This window comes from Manacus candei, unplaced genomic scaffold (genome assembly GCF_025592945.1).
Source record: "Manacus candei isolate 608988 ecotype Guabito, Panama unplaced genomic scaffold, ASM2559294v1 h1tg000011l, whole genome shotgun sequence".
In the NCBI taxonomy this organism is placed as follows: Eukaryota; Metazoa; Chordata; class Aves; order Passeriformes; family Pipridae; genus Manacus; species Manacus candei.
Genome location: NW_026138059.1, coordinates 29573482 through 29591101, shown reverse-complemented (window position 1 = coordinate 29591101; position 17620 = coordinate 29573482). Strand labels below are relative to the sequence as shown.

The window sequence follows — 17620 nt, the reverse complement described above, 5'->3', positions numbered from 1 at the left end:
AAGAGGGCATGGTCTTAAGCTGTGCCAGGGGAGGTTTTAGGTTAGATATTAGAAGGAATTTCTTTCCAGAGAGGGTGATCAGAGATTGGAATGGGCTGCCCAGGGAAGTAGTGGATTCTCCATCTCTGAAGGATTTTAAGATGAGACTGGATGTGGCACTCAGTGCCATGGCCTAGTAACCACAGCAGTAGTGGATCAAGGGTTGGACTTGATGATCTCAGAGGTCCCTTCCAACCCAGCTGATTCTATGATTCTATGAAAGATCAGAACCAGGACTCGTAAAATACTTTAAGACTGGGAGAGAGATTGTCAGTTTATATTAACTGACAATTTGCCTGTAAATACTTTATTTCCTCTTTTTAGGTTCACAAGATTCACAAAAAAAGTGCTCTAAATTACAGTAAGTCCATTTTACTAGCAACAGTGCTGAAAACACTCCTGTAAAATGTTTTCAAGAGAACCCATGTGTGAAATGTTAATTCCAAATATGCAGAGCATATATATATCAAGTTTTATAACAAAAATGCTTCCATTAAAGAACCTTCTGCTTCAACAACCTCTTAAGAGACAAATCATTTGCACCTCAAAAGAAATGCATTAGACAAACACGATGAATGTCAGTACAGAAAGTATATTCACAATAATCTACAGCTTGCCACTAAAATAGTAACAGCATATGCACATTTTCCCACAAAATTCAGTACAAGATTACAGATCTGAGAAACATGCACTACTATACAAAATTTAATGCATATTCTTATTCCAGAATTGATGTATTAAGCTTCAGTTCTGAGACAGCTTGCAGAACTCAAATAATTTACTTGATCACAACCAACAGAAGCAGAAATGAAGCTATAGATTTACTTTTAAAACTATTTTCTCTTTTACCACAAAGACTTTGCTACTTCTCTCAGAAACCATTTCCCCTCTGAGAATACTGAGTCAGTAGTATGTAATTGATTACTTCAGGTATCTGTATTTGCAGAGGCATAGCATGGCACGAACTCTTATAAAACTTTCCAGTGTTTCTTGCCTAATCTATATAAATTTAGCATATGACTCTAAATACTACAAAATACCATAACAAGATGGGTCAAATGCACTTAATCAGTGTAAAAATATTAAAAACAATCATTACAATATTTTTTCTATTAGTCAAGAAATAAAAGGGGTTTGAAGCCAAAGTGAAATAGGATTTGGATATTCCTTAAATTCTATTTCAGATCTCAAAATCACTACAAATGTTCTTCTCTCCCTCTCAGTTTTGGTAGCACAATTTTTTTTTCCCCTACTATAACCTTAAAGCTTGGAACAACCACCTTCTTAAATATATTCATGTTTCTCCTCCCTCACCCCAGTAACTGTGCCCTTATAACAATCTTATTTGTTTGCATTTGTACCAATTGTCTCCCACAGACCTATTTTTACTCAAATTTTAAAAATTATCATGACTGCAACAACAGACTGTAAGCAAAACTCTCCATTCTATATAACATGAAGTAGCACTGTAATTTGCTCTATGTACAGAAGAAATATTGGACAAGCAGGTGGGGTAGTTCTAGTAGCTCCTATTCCATCATCTTTCCTTAGCATCATCAAATTCAATTCTCAACTCTGAAATATTATATCTGGTTGCATATTTATGTTTTAAAACACTTCAAGCACATAAAAATACAGTAAGTGTTCAGGGGTGATGAATTTCTAGGCACTTCGTTTTCATTTTTTTCTACAGAAATTCTGTAAATTCTTTTAAAAGTCTCATTAGATATCACTGTGCCATGGCCTGAACTACTTCATGGCAAGGGATAAATGATACCTTTAATGGCAATTACAAAAGTCTTTCAGAGTAATGAAGATCTATTACACTGTTACCATGATTTGTATTTTAAACAAGATAGATCACCTCAGTTGTACAATACTCTACAACAAATTTCAAATGTTTCTGTACACAGCAACAAAGGAGTGACTTTTATTGTCACAGAGAAAATAAACTACCCCTGGAGAAAGTAAGAGCTGAAAGGTGAGTGCTAAGTTGTCAAGACCAGTACAGTGCTCAGACAACTACAGTGAGAAAAGACCAGTGGATGACAAAAGTTTAAGCAAAGGGAAAACAAAAAGACTTGTTCGTGCAAAAGGTTTGATTTCAGAAGATTTTTTAATAACATTTGCAAAAAATTTAATTGTTCCCTCACATTTAAAATAAATTAATGGACTCTTTGGGCTGTAAAGCCTGTTAGCTATTTAAGGGATTTATAGTAAAATTAGTAATATCATTTTCCTTAATAAAGGGAGTAGTTAAGCTGGAAGTGGTTAGAACAAGTGCTTCTTATGTCTCAGACACTATTTTGTGACTGTGGTCATACCTATGTCTATGTCAGTTTATCCACCTGAGTATAAGTAAAATAAAACAAGCATTAGTAAACATTTCTTTCAGGAGTATTTCAGACCTCACAGACATGCAGTAGGAAAATGCAAAAAAATATGAGGAGAGATTAATAAGACTCCAATAACTCTAGAGGCACACTTCAACACGCCAGGTTATATATCTGTCACCCAATTTCTGCACTTTTTTCAAGCAGCTGAGGGCATTATATGACACCTCATCTCTTGAACTGCAGAGAAATGACAAAAGAATTAATCTGTAAATAAGTGAGAGATACATAAGCAAACCTTTCTCATACCAGAAAGACTCTAAAAATTATTAGTAGTAACTGACTTATGTTTATTTGGAATGACAATGTTTTCTGGAAAAAACATACTGGTTTGATTTGGTTTCTTTTTTAACCAGAAGTCCTCACATTCACCTTACAACTTCATGGACAGATTACAGTGAAAACCGAGTAAAGAATGTGATTTTCATGGGTCCTGCTGAAATCAATGGAATTCTAGTGGTTACTAGTGGTCACAACAGTTTCAGCATATGAACTAAAACACAGGATCGGCACCTTATACATAGATTAAAAAAATAAACAATTTTTAAAAAATCCTTTTTGCTATGGATTAGACATTTTCTGCAAATAAACAAAACACTGCAATTTCTACTAATCCAAAATTGAGGATTTTGTTATGAAACTCTAAGAAAATCCCCCAAGAAGGACTGCTGAGGAGATATGCCCGTGTGACTTGAACTTTTCAAACCTCATAAAAAACCCCAGTTAATAATTACAACATTTGAAAGGTGAGATTCTTAGGACTGAAAGTAGTCATTTACAGCCACACCACAGTGTTACAGGTAGCATTGGTAGGGTGCTTATCTGAATGACAGCAAGATTTTAGTATCTACTATTCTGAATCCTCAAAAAACTAAATAAACTATACAAAAAACAGAAATTTCAGATTTCAAATTAAACTAATGGGTAGTTGCTGGCATTGAAACCAAACTAGGCTGCTCCTAAATCAGAAATAAAAAACTATTTCCTACAATTATATTTATTGTAGGACTAGTAAGGTGTTTGGTTTAGAAAGTTTACACATTTTAAAAAACATGCTAGATCTGTATCTGCAGTCAATTAGCAGACAATAAATAAAAGTGGAAGGTTTAGTATATTTTTTGTATGTTTAGGAGTTTTTCCCCACTCAAAAAAAATATTTTCCACTTTGTCCCAAACATTATTTTTTTATATTCAAAGTAATATAGAAAAAAAAAAGGTTCCTGGTCAGTACCCAGTAATCTGCAAAAGTTTACACCATGTACCAAACAGAAGAAATGTAAGTAAACTTGAAGTCTTTCAGCAGTTCTTTGGAACTTTCTTTCAAAGACTTTTCTATTTTCAAAAAACCACAGTGATGTTGCATCACACATAATTCTTCAGTGCTTTTACCACAAGCTAGTCATATGTCAAGAAGTCCCTGTGTGCAAAGCATTAAAAACAGTAGATGTAGATTATTCCATACAGTATAGACATGCATCCTGCAAGTAGCTATGAGCATAAAAACTTAGATTACAGCATCACTTTTATTAGAAACACAACTACAAGAATAAAGGAAGTAAGTAGAACTACGTCAATTTTTTGTTATACTTTGGTCATGTAGAGTTATCCCATGCAGATGTTCTGGAAGCTCAGAATGCAAGTTATGAAGTTTAAAAAAGAAACAAATAATCCTTCAGATTTCCCTGAATATTCTTGAACTAAAATATCCAATAAGACAGAATTGGCAATATTCTCATAATCTTTTTACTTTTCAAAATTAAAATTCAGTAGTAGTGCATATACATTCAACAGATACAATACATTTAATAACATATTCTTCAGCTCTCAATTTCTTTCTCAATACAGTCAATGCATTAGGAAACAACTGCAGCAGGGACAGCTCACATAAGCCACTGTTCTTGTTCTTTTCTGTACTTCTCAGACCACTTCTGAGTAAGCTCCAGGTAAATATTTGGCTTATGCGGTTTATAATCAAGGTAAACCATCTGTCCAGTCCGTTTAGGGACAGCTTTTTCAATCTGAGTTCCCTCGTGCCATTCATTAAAAGATGTAATAGAGATAATTTCCGGTCGGACCAGAAGGGCTGCGCTGAAGGCAGTCTCATAGTACTTCCCATTGACACGATTACGGGTGTTGTGGTTGTTCCATGGTCGGATACTGGTATCAATATAGCCTGGGCCCACACTTGGAATAAACATTAAGTTGTTACTATCACAAAAGGCTTTTAAACCTGCCCAATTATGATGAGATGAGCCATAGGAGAAGCCATTGGTGGCAAAGTACGTGTACATTCCATCAAAACCACTTCTGTGAATGTCGTGCTTATGTCTTTCTTCTACAAGAAGTGCAATGAATAATGCATCATACGGAGTATTTCGAATACTCTGGGATCCAGAAACAGTTAGCAGATTTGCCCAGATTTCAGGAATTGTTACGTAAGAATCGTAAACGTAAAACATGGGAAGAAATTTGCCTGTGCTGGTCTTCTGCCTGTAAAAGGCCGGATGGCCTCCGTATCTATAAAGCAAACAAGTATTGTTAAGACAAAATTTGCCACTTGGAAAATACTGTTGAACAATCTGAGCTGAAGACTTTTCCTAAAAACTAATTTAAATAGACAGGGCATAGAGTTCAAAACATAGCAATCCATATCCACTCTCAGTCCAGTGTTTGCTGAAGTATCAAATAATGAATCTTCAAAGAACCTTTCAACTACTACAAATTAGTAACTGTCCTGGTTTTGGCTGGAACAGGGTTAATTTTTTTCTTAGTAGCTGCCACAGTGCTGTGTTTTTTTGATTTAGGATGAAAATAACATTGATAACACACTGATGCTTTGGCTGTTGCTAAGTAGTGCTTACCCTAAGGCAAGGACTTCTCAGTGTCTCATGCTCTGCCAGTGAGGAGCTGCACAAATAGTTGGGAGGGAGCATGGTCAGGACAACTGACCTGAAGTGGTCAAAGGTATATTCCATACTGAAGAATGTCATGCCCAGCATATAAACTGGGGGAGTTACCTGAAAGGGGGCTGAGCGTTGCTCAGAGCTGGCCTGGTGGTCTGCAGGTGGTGAGCAATTCATCTTGGGTACTGTTACTCTCTTTCCGTCTCTTTATTGTTAGTGCCACTAATAATACTATTAGCATGATTATTATAATATTATTTTGTTTCACTCGTTAAATTGTTCTTATCTCAACCCGTGAAGTTTATCTTTTCGTTCTCATTCACCCCACAGTGCTATGGGGCAGGGTGGGAAGGAAGCAAGCAGTTGTGTGGTACCCTGCCGCTGGCTGGGGTTAAACCACAACAGCAACTTAGTGTCAAATTGTGCTACAGTTATTAGTTTCCTCTGAAGGATAATTCTACAATTCAGTATGAAATAAGATGGTCTAAGCACCACTGATAAACAAGACAACTAGCAGCTACACAGAATTTGACAAGATGAATTAAAATCACTAGAGGTCAACACATTAAAGCTCTAGGTGCTAGTCTGGCATTATAAAAATGTATATTTAATTTATATATCACGTGGTTAAAATTTTAACTCCTTTAATGTGAAGTATCATGACTTATGGTATTAACAACCGTTGAAAGCAATTTACATTTGAGTATCTATGTAAAGTTCACATTTTAATATTTAAAAGTATTTAATATTTAAAAGACAGACTGAGTTTTGCACCACTGAAATATGAACAAAGTTCCTTACAGTTCTCTTCAGTCTCAGTAGATCTTTATATATTCTTAGAACTTCTACATCATATGCATGAGCCCCCTAAACCAGCATGTAACAAACCCCAAAGGAAACCATCCCAAAACGACTCACTTGTCAATGATGTACTTGACGTTGTGGTACATACTGCGATCATCTCTGTCTTTGTAAGGTTCAATATGAAAAGTGACCTGAAAGGTGAAAACGTAAAAGCAACACAAACGTAAAACACTATTGAATACATGGGCACTGTGTATTAAATGAAGCAAGTACCAGTCACAAAAAATATACTTCTTCCTTACAGACCAAACATTTTCATCAGTACAACTCCTGCACTGCTAAGATTAGAAGCTTCAGATTCCAGGAAGATTGGTATTAAAGTAAATATTTAGGGTTTTTACATTAAAACAAAACACTGCTTTTGTATTCCCTAGGCTACAGCAAGTGGTAATCATGCTTCAGAAAACTTGAAAAACTATAGAAACTAAAAATGGAAATAAAAAATTATTTGAATGTCAAAGAACTGATTAACTAATGAAACATTTTTAAATTTAATTTCTAACCAATGTATTAAATTTGCTATAGATAATGCTCCATGGATAGTTTTCAGTGTCAAAATAGATTTTAAGATATGGGATATGAAAACTTTAATTTAAAATTTTATAGATTTATCTAGAGCAATAAGCTCTTGCAACTACATCTAATATAATGTACTGCTACTGCTCTGAATGTCAAGCTTGGAGGTAAAGGAATTAATTAACCTATATATGTGAAGTAATTCCAATATAAAAATGCATTTGTATTCAAATATACATTTACGGAAGAGTACATTACCTTAATGAAAGCAACTAGTTATTCAGAAGCAATTTTAGAACAAAATGCATTTAATAAAGTCTTTGACAACTTTGCAACAGTAGAAAATTTCCATTGCAGAGCCAATATCTATCTCTATTAAGTAGAAACAATAGAAAAATAGTATCAGACTAAATCACTAGGACAGATAGTACAGGTTGAAGAGCACTATAATTTCATCTTTTATTTCCAACTATCAAAACTAGGCAAATCAAAGGGGCATATCTTTTCACAGACTTTTATTTAGCAGACATAATAGAAATGTATTTTAGATATTGGTTTTTGTCTACTGACACTACTAACATTTACTATAATAACTTACTAATGCAAAAATGTTTAAAAACATTACAGTGAAGGTAGCATTTCCTAGTAGTATCTACACTGAATATCTGTATTCCCATAATTATTTCAAGCAGTAACAGCAGTTTCATTCATATTCCAATCATTATCACACTATTGCATGCATTTTTCTTGGTAGCTTATTTCATTTTTCCTTGGTTCCTTTGATACTTGGATGTTAACAAATTCTTTAGATGAGAGCAAGGTGATGATCTGAAAATACGTTTTTTCTTTCATTTTAATAGTTTGCTATTACACAGTGCAACCTATGTCCCATAATGCAATTCACACAGTATTTCTGACAGTTTCAAAATTACTTCTGTATCTGATTTATCTTCCTACTTTCCTCCTGCTTGCCAAGGAATCTACAGTTCCTCCCAGTGACAGGAAATTTCTCTGGGAATCTGCAACTTGCATGACCAACTAAAACCAGAGCTTATGAACAGGCTGTGTTTTCAGTACAGAGTACAGCAACACCCTCCAGAGACGAAACACATACAGCTACTTAAAAACTCAAATGTGTTACCTGGCAAGATTAAAATGCAATGCACATTTTCATTATCACAAAAGGAAAACACAAGTTTTATTCTGAAAATAATAATAATAATAAAAAAAAATCAAACAACAATTTTAGATTCTACTGATCAATTCACGTAATCTTTATTTGACATGATATTTCACCCATTTCAAGAAGGCAGTAACTTAGCCTTTCTATCCTGTCATACCCTGTAATAACCATAAAGTCAGAGCACCATCTCTCCGACCTTACAGTCCAAGGCAGAAGTTCCAGGTAACTTCTGGGATAAAGACATTCATTCAAACTAGATCTTCTAAATCTGCCTTTATTACTCATAGATGCTTGCTCATGATCTCTATGATGAGGTGCCAGCAAGTTATGAAATGCAAAACATGAAGACAGTCCTTCTTTCTCAAAGTTCCTTAGTTTATAGATCACTGTATTCCATAGTATTTTCTAAAATGTAATACTTCCTTCAACTCCTAAGCCTCATTGGAAAACAACATATCATCTTATTTTAAAAACTGTTTCCTGAAAAGAAATAGAAAATAAATACCCACAACACTATACCTTAGATTCTGCATGCTAAAGCAGATTACAATATTTATTCTATTTATAAGGCAATATTTCTCAGGTCCTACCAAAATTCAGTGCAATTCTAAGGCTTCTGTGACCGAAAAGAAGTGCAGCATAATAGGAGACAGAAACAAAAGCCACTATTATATGACCGGTTTCCCTGCCCTACACCTTGAGTAAAAGCAGTAAACTCTTAGCAAGGTTTACTTTCCTAATCAGTCCTATTTTATCATCTAAAAATACTTTACCTTTAGATTATATTTGTGTGCATAGTCCAGAATAACAGGCACCAAATCATCAGTTGGTTCTCCATTTTCATCAGCCATACCTGGTGGGTACCATGAAAGCACTATTACACCTGAAAATACAAAACTTCAGTTTTAATTCATGTTGTTTAACATATTACATGTACACTACTGTAACATGTAATGTTACATGAGTTAAAATTATTGTTTGATGCGAAACCTACATAATATAAATCAGAATCTCAAATTACTTTTTAACTAGTTAAAAAAATCTCAGTATTCTCAGAGTGTATTTTAACTCCTCTCTTTGTTTGCAGGACTACAAAATAAACAGTGGTTAGATCATCTGTCAAGGGAACAGATCTGTGCTCAGCGTCCTAAGCACAACACTCAAAGCCATTCCCTCCCACTTTTCAGCACAGCATTCTAACCTTCAGTTTGTACCAGGAGGAAAAGACTGCTCCCCAATAAGGCATTATAGCTATGCCAAAATAGAGCCAGAGAATATGAAGATACACAGGGTATATGTATAACATAGAGTTATAGAACAGTCAAGAGGAGAGGGGCTATGCATGTGATGAAAGATTCTTGTTTTATAAAAAATTTTTCTCTAACATATTTCTTCATTGTACCTCTGGCTCTACTACAAAAAAAATCATTCAATATTAGAAGCAGTGACTGTAATCCCACAACCTTCTTTCTTGCTAAAAGCAGTTACTCTGGTGTAATCCACACTTACAAGCATGTCAAACTAGTTTTTGAATTTATTATCTTCAAAAATGCTTGCGTAACTCTCAATAACTTAAGTATGTTACTAGTCCTGCGAAAAAAAGACAACAAATAGAATGACCTGGTACTGTAAATTTTTCTGAAGCTCTCCATGAAAGCGAAGAACACATACCTCTTCAGAAAGGCTAAACCCTTTCCTTCTAAAATAAAATGCTGTCAGATAAACAAATTAGATCTTTTAGATGTGCAGCTGGAAATAATGTCAAGAAGAAGGTAAGTCTGAAAAAAATACATAAAATAACTGATGTAGTAATATTTTCCTAACAATGTTATTTAAAACATATGGAAGAATAAAGCAATATGATTCTTTTTTACTAGGTAAAGATTTAAGTACACAAATAAGGTCACTGAGATAGGAAGTACATACTCTAAATTCCGCCTACTTTGCTAACATTATAACATTTCTGACTAAAAATTTCCAAACAAACAATTCCAGAATTAGGAAAAAGAAAGCATAAGTTAGAGTCAATACACAATCACGTTCTAACATCCAAACCAGAAGTCTGAGCTCACCATACACAGGAGGTAGTTCAACTGTCTCCATTCCCTCCACACTTCATCAAAAAGTGAATCACAAGTAACACTATCACAAGAGACAGTCTGCTCAAGGACAAGAAAAATGCAATATTTTACTGCATTTTATCACATTATCTTTTATTTTATGCAAAAGAAAAGGACCAAATTCAAATGAGTAAGATGGAAAGAACAAGCAGAACAGTAGCAACAACTTGGGTATCTTGAATACCTCCGACAAGACTCTTCTATACCTTTAGGAAACACATAAAAGTTCAGGCAACGGAATTGCTGATCAAGGAACCTAAACTCACATTTGCATTGATCTTTCCCTGAGAAAGATTACTTAACATTTTCTTTCCTGTAGTTAAAAAAATAAAGTTATGTACCACTTCAGGAGTCTAAAAGAGAATGCACTTGATGCTAAAAACAATATTAAAAATGTTTCAAACCTTAATGATTAGGTGAATGAAAGTGATTCAGTACAAGGTGATTAGCAGTCTCAGTAATGTTATGAGCTCTGGTCATGTTGCTCCAACTACATTTACAGAAGCATTCAGAGTTTAATATCAGCATATACGACTGCTAATTTAAAGAGGATTAACATAAAAAGGACCAGAAAGTTCAACAACAAAGAATGACCAAAAATATATTGAATATTCTTATGTATATAGTTCATCTTATTGAGAGAAACAGAACATCAATTTCTATTTAAAGAAGATACTTTTGGACAATTAGTGAATTAATATCTATTTGTTATTGCATACACAGAATTCAGAGAAAAAAACCCACTCAATAACTGAACGGACTGCTCCATAACCATGTTAACATCATTTTCTGAAACCTGGTCTTCAAACTGAAGTATAAAAATTTAATACACAGGCTATATATTCCAGAAATGGTTTCTGTATTTTCCATATATGTTATCAGTGCTTAACAGTAAGTCACAAAAAACATGTACCTAACTACTAATACTTTTCTTATATTTCTGTGCTGTTACACTCATCAGACAAAGCTCTGAAGATGTAGGTTTCGGCTGGGGGTTAAAACTCAGATACAAAGACATTTACTAGTTTCAGACCATTTCCTGAATTACACAGAAAAAAAATGGAAGAATGGGTCAGTTGTGTTCATTGGCATACATAAGGCTGGATAAATGAAAAACATGCTGAAATGTTAACACTCATTACCAGTTGAAGCTGAACGCATTTGTTTCATGTGGGCTTCTATGACAGTAGGGTCTTTGGAACTGTAAGATCCGAGTTCAGGATAAAAGTTGGCCCCAATGTCCTCAGGAGGATTATGTCTTCCCTTTGGATAATTGTTTGCAATTTTAGGATCCCAATGCGGCAACAGTGGATGGTTCCAGTGAATATATTTACCATCAAACTGTGGATTCCCATACCAAGTATAGTAAAATATGTGAAAGTTATAATTAGGAGAAGACAGCTCCTCTTCCAGTTTATTTACAGGAGGCATAGATGCTTTCATAGTATTGACAGCAATACTGTGCAAATTACTGACACGTGTTACAGTATCTCCTTGAACCCTATTCAGTGAATTCTGCTTACTGTCTAAGAGAACTGTTCGTTGTTGAAGCTCAGGCAACAAACCAAGTCCAAATGGATCCCCAAAGCCAGCTCTGTCAGGTCTCAGCGTCTTCAAAGCCATCATTATGGAGCAAATAAACAAAATAAAAAGCAACAAAATGATGCACGTTCTTCTGCGAAATCTTGCCATGATGTCATAGTTCAGAATCCCAACAGAAGGATTTTGGCCGCAACTGATCAAAAGACAAATATTTTAAAGTCAGATTTCTTATTACCTAATTCAACAGTATGAAATGCTTCACAAAGTCTCTACATAATAGAAATAACAAGGAGACAACTGTGATGCACACACTGACTGTGTAACTAACAGACCTTTGTGTGGGGGGACACAAACAAAACTCCATTTTTTTATTTGAGAACATGAGATTCTGAGGTTCTACCACCAAGGACTCAAATATTTCATAAAATATGTTACTTTTGAACTTCATTGTTATCCTAACCCAGGTAAATACCATGAAATGGAAATTCTGGTTACATTATTGCAGAACTATCATGCTTTGACAAGTGTTATTCTGGCAGAAATAGCACAGAAAACAATTAAAAAGCAGAAGCCATGAAAGGAGAATAACACAGAACAAGAGTAAAGTACAAAATGGGATATGATGGAACTACAGCTTATGTTCAGAATGCAGGTTTCATTCACTAACCTATTTACTGGGTTCAGACCAATCACCTTGTGTTTAGTTACCCAATATATTAATTAAATACTTCAGCAAATTAAACTCAAAACAATAATGCTTTGCAACTTTATAGATCTAAGATTCTAATCTGTTCTCTGAATTATGTAAGCAAAAACCAAGATAGCATTAAGGATGTAACTCAAGCAGAAAGCCTGCAAGTCAGCTGCTGACAGCCAGTTAATACAATGTCAGGGCTAAACTCAAAACAAGACCAACCGCACAGAGCAAGATTTGAGCCCTGAAAGTAGGGAGAAGAAAATCAGTATAATGGAATGCCCAATTGCTCTATTTATAACTTTAAGTCCTGTTCAACATTATCACAAGAGAACCACCGAAAAGGATTAACAAAATTTAGGTTACCACCGAATTACGTGGAACAAGATTATGCATAAAACTGACAACATTAAACTGGAAAATCTAAGAATAAATTTCTGATTCAAGAGCCAATACACATAACATAGCTGTGATTTTGTATTTCTGCCAATGACCTCCAAATTTGAGAATCTTATTTTAATTTACTGAGATGTACATGGGTAATTTTAAGATATTTATAAAGTATCTTACCTTAACTTCCTGTTAATGCTCTTTACTGATTTTATAGTGCATTAACATATAGCTCAGTTGTCACAACACACTGTTTGCTACTGCTGCGGTAATTTTAGATGAGGAATTTCAGAATATGCTTTTCAACAATATAGCCTAAATTGGATTAGCAGTAATACACTGCCAAAAAGGGAAGTTCTGCTTCCATTTCCAATATTAATCCCTTCATCCTACTGTCTACTCCTAGTCGCTTCTGCGATTCATTTTGTTTTCACACTAAGGTCACTCATTCACTTTAACCGCAAATCCCTGTTAACATTTCAAAAATAAACAAGAAAACCCTTGTGCACTCTGACCTTGTTAGAGAGATGACTCAGCTGAATAAGTATCACAGCACTAAAGTCAACAAAGAAGAACAGAGGGAAGAAAGCAAGAGCACGAAAATTATATTGTTCATTTTGCCCAGCTGGATTGTGAAACCATACCTTTGGCTACTGCCAGGAAAAATGATTTTACACCATATATGCTTATAGTACTTAAGACTTTGAATTAAAATTTTGTATCATTTTACATCAAATTACAGGGTTCTTCTTCTATAGCTAACAATCCATCCCAAGATCTTAGAATTTCATCAAAGAAATTATCTGGAGTGCAGAACATCTTTCTTCTAATAAGAAATTAAATACATTCAAACTACTCCTACTACTTTTCATGACCTTTTCAGTCTTCTTTCAAGAATATTATGCTACCTCTCCCTAGTAGTTTAAGTCAATTTTCAGATTAGACAAACTGAAATTTTCTAAAGGATCACGATTTTTTTAAAGAAAACAATATTATTCACCAGGCTAATGTATTAATGTACTCAGTTTAATTTAACCCAGGTGCTACTGATTTTCATCAAGCAACATACAGGATTGCCAGTGATAAACTACTTCTGCATTTATTATTTTATCTCTTCTCTTCTGTAAAAAAGAATTCATGACTGCAGTGTCTGTAATTAGAATGTTCATAAGGTTTTTCATTTGGGTTTTCCTATTCCATATCAAAGAAACAGTTCTTTTTTTATTCTTTGCTTGACGTATCTGCTACTCAATTCCTCCTATTTCGATTAAGATTTCACTATTATAAAGTGCTTTTTCTGAAGTCAGGAATTGATCTTGGTGCTCCATGTTCTTATTTCAACAAGTATTTTTTCAATGGAATATTTCTCATTAAAGTATACTGAAAAATGAGCAGCATGCTTATAAATATTTGATGAGCATCAAGACAGACTCTGGTCTAGCATAGCATATTATGAAGACCCAGTATGCTTATACAGAAGCTCAGCATCAAAGTTAAAAATTTCTAGAACAAGCAATTGATATCTATGGTAAAGGCTTCTGTTTTGGGAAGACGTCAGTCTCAATGATGATATAATTTAGCCCTGGCATAGACACATATACTGTAAAAGCTGCATTGAAGAGCTACAGGTAAGCAATGCTTCATATGTCTTTTATTCTTGTTCAGATCTACTTTTCAGAGACAGAGGCAGATAAATTACCCTCATCAATGCTGGTGCCACAGCAGAATGGTAATATCAGGGAAAGAAACTGAGCAACCATGCCCCATGAAACAGCTACCTGAAGTTACACCTATCCTTAGAACTGGAAAAAAACTTAGAACACATTTCTGATTCAACGGTCATTAAAGAAAGCATAGCTGTGATTTTGCATTTGTCATGGACATTCAAATTTTAGAGTATGACTGCAATTTACTGAGGTACATGCCATTCCTTTATACTTATAAAGTACTTTGCCTTGAACTTTCAGGTGCATTTGGATCTAACAGCAATTGCCTTTCTCTCTAGGAAGAAGTCAGCCTGAATAACTTCAGCTTTATGCAGATTAACATCCTACATGCAGTTACTCTGACTCAAAAGCTTTTGGATTCCTACTCCAAGTTTGTTGACCCATCTAGATGTACCAGCCAAAAATGTAAGTAGTTTGAGCTCTTTCTCTTGCCTATTAAATTAATTTTAAAAGAAAAAGCCATCTGTTACAGGTTAGAAGGAAGAATAAGTTAGTTTACACGTCTTTTGGTTTCTCCTTTAATGAGTACAGATACTACAGTTCCCTTCATTACACATCGGAAAAATATGAAGCTTTATCATGAAAAGGCAGAACCTATAATTCCATAACATCCTGTCCCCTTCTCAAAAAAAAAAATCTGACACAGTTATTTTACTTTTTAGTGTGTAAGCTCCTATACAGAATTAAAAGCACAAGATAAATGTAATTGTATCTATCCCACTATGACCATCCCTATTCCAAATTAATTTGTTTTTCATTGGTAATAAATAGTATGAAACTCATCACAGCAGGCAAAATCTCCAGATGGTCTTCTTAAAACAACTAATATCTCCATGAAGAAATAAAAAAAAAAGCATCTATGAAAAAAACAGAAGTATTTCCTTAATTCTTCCCCAAACTTAGCAGAAAGTCTGTCTCAAGGATAACATCTCTCATTTAAGCTCTTACTTGACAGTACGGTTTTTTTTCTCCCTCATGGTAGCTTTTTATACCCTGAAGTTACTCTGCAGGCAAACCTTCTGTTTATCCTTTCCACCATATGAAGAAAAAAGTGTACTGACGGACAGATGATGAGAGCTTTTTTCCCCAACTTGTTTCCCAAAATAAGGATGTTTCTTCAGTCAAAGAAAGCAAATAAAACAAAAACCAACCAACCAACAAAAAAAAAAAAAAGCTGAGAGTTTAATTGCCCTAGGTAATTTTGGTCAGATGATTCTGACCAAACTCAAGTTTCCATGCCCTGCCCAATGGGTTTTGTTTTCCAGGTTTGCTGATTCCAAAAGAGAAATACACAGTGTAAAGTATGTTCAGATATAACAGATTCATCTATTTTAGTAAGAATGAGCGAATACTGTAATTAATTTAATCTGATGTTCCTTAAACACAACAAATGGATATACAATACAGAATAGAGGTCTGAAAATCTGATTTTATTGATCAAGTGTAAGGTCATCCAGAAGTCACTGAGGCTGGTAGATTATGCATGGAATCAAAACTTCTAAGCTTATGTTCTGCTTTCTTTTTCTCTAAGAACATGAAAACTCTGAAGTGACAGATGACCTCTAGACAGAGCTGCAGCTCCCAGGCCTTAAAGGCCCTTGATTCTGGAGCTACAGTGCAGATGTGCACCTAGAAACATTACTTTGGTTCCCAAGTGATTGACCAGGTGAGATTTTGTAAACTTCCCTGAGGGCTGATAACAGTGTCTAAACCACTATATTTACATAGCACGTTCTGGTACACACATATAATAAAAGCAACAAAAGCTGACCATATGTTTCTTGTAAATGTTTCCAGCATTAGAAAAAAAAAAAACAGGGAATTTCTCAAAAAGTCTCTGCATATGAAAAACCTTTTTCTAAGGTTTTTTTTTTTTAATACCTCGAAAATCATTAACGATGGAAGAAGACAGTAAATATGGTCTTTATAGCTGTGCTTACATACTAAAAAGATATCCTTTTAACCAATTCCAATAATAGATTTCTCTTTGGTCCACTCAATTCAGAAAGAGGTATTTGAAATGTGACAATCCTAACATGGATCGCTCAAAAAACAGAAATGTGACTTGAATTTAAGAAAGGCAGCAGCAGTAACAAAACACAATGTTGCTGGATTCTTCATTCTAAACAAAGGTGGTAAGGTAGCGTTATATTATATATAAGTATTTGACCTCGACATGCCAACGTTCTTCTACTTTGAAAGGACATGGAAACACACACCTAACTTTTAGCAGCTACAGGCCATGAAAAGAAAGCGACCTTCAGGCAGCTCCATCACAGGGAGCTACCTGCGAACCCGCCCCCGGGGCAGTTCATAGCGCGGGCAGCTGCACAGCGAGGCTTTCTCACACGAGCTGGAAGTGACAGAGGGGAGCGAACCCCGACGGCAGAGCCTGCTCCCCTCGCCTGAGCCAGCCACCGCACTTAGAGCGTTCGCACTCCTCTGCCACAACAGGGGCATGAGCCGCGGGCGGGAGGAGACGCGGGGCTCCCGCAGAGGGAGGAGGACAGAGGGAGGGCACCGCCCGGGGGAGCCCCGGCCCCTCCAACAGCGGCTGCGGGCGGGGGCGGGCGTCCTCCCTTCCTCTCCCGGCCTCTTTCAGCCCCGTGGAGCCCCTTCCCCAGTGGCCGGGGCCGGGCGCGGGCTCCTGTGGAGGGCCGCGCCGTTACTCACCCGCGGGAGGCAGGAGCGCTGCCCGAGGCCGGTCGCGGTTCCCGCGGGATAACCCGGACAGGCCGCGCCGGGCCGGGCGGGTCCCGCCACTTCAACGGCGCCGGGCGGCAGCCGCGCGTGCGCCAGCCGGGGCGCATGCGCGGGGCCGGGGGGCCGGGCGAGGCTTGCGCCGGCTGAGGCGCAAATTCCCCGTAATCCCTTGGGGGGCTTGCGCTGCGCTCATTCCTTTTTCCTTCTGGGAGGAAGGCACGTGCGCCGCTGCTGAAATGCCTAAGGCAGCCGGTGGGCTTTCAAATAGCTGCATTTTTTTTTCTTGCCTTTTCACCTTTTTTCTTTTAACTTTTTTGTTTGTTTTACTTTGTTTGTTTGTTTGTTTGTTTGTTTGTTTTACTCAGAAGGCCTAAAAATCTTTCAGTTCTTTAAAAGCCTTTGCGGGATCGTTGGTTGCTTTTCAGCTGGGGAAGAGCTCGCTGAATGGTAACCACAAAATCACAAAAATCACAGAATCATTTAGGTTGGAAAAGACCTCTGAGGTCATCGAGTCCAACCTATGGCCCAACACCACCATGGCGACTG

General features: G+C 36.1%; 1 protein-coding gene across 2 annotated transcripts; it reads right to left on the bottom strand.

Annotated features, from left to right (window-relative positions):
* Window positions 1–3936: 3936 nt before the first annotated feature.
* MANEA (mannosidase endo-alpha) lies at window positions 3937–17410 on the bottom strand. 2 transcript variants are annotated; one of them, XM_051778201.1, is made up of 5 exons: window positions 17045–17410; window positions 11542–11753; window positions 8672–8781; window positions 6254–6330; window positions 3937–4949 (listed from the first exon to the last, which is right to left on the bottom strand). In XM_051778201.1, the coding sequence occupies exons 1-5, from the start codon at window positions 17179–17181 to the stop codon at window positions 4313–4315; spliced, it is 1173 nt and encodes a 390-aa protein (XP_051634161.1). In that variant the 5' UTR covers window positions 17182–17410; the 3' UTR covers window positions 3937–4312. The 2 variants fall into 2 exon arrangements, with proteins under 2 accessions (XP_051634161.1, XP_051634160.1); XM_051778200.1 differs by having other exon boundaries at window positions 11161–11753; window positions 17045–17407.
* Window positions 17411–17620: the final 210 nt, after the last annotated feature.

Coding starts and splice junctions, on each gene's coding strand:
- MANEA (XM_051778200.1), bottom strand. CDS start 17,181: ATGCGCCCCGGCTGGCGCACGCGCGGCTGCCGCCCGGCGCCGTTGAAG. Junction 8,782..11,160: donor AATGCGTTCAGCTTCAACTG/GTAATGAGTGTT, acceptor TTGTATTTTCAG/GTGTAATAGTGCTTTCATGG. Junction 4,950..6,253: donor GTCAAGTACATCATTGACAA/GTGAGTCGTTTT, acceptor TTTGCTTTATAG/ATACGGAGGCCATCCGGCCT.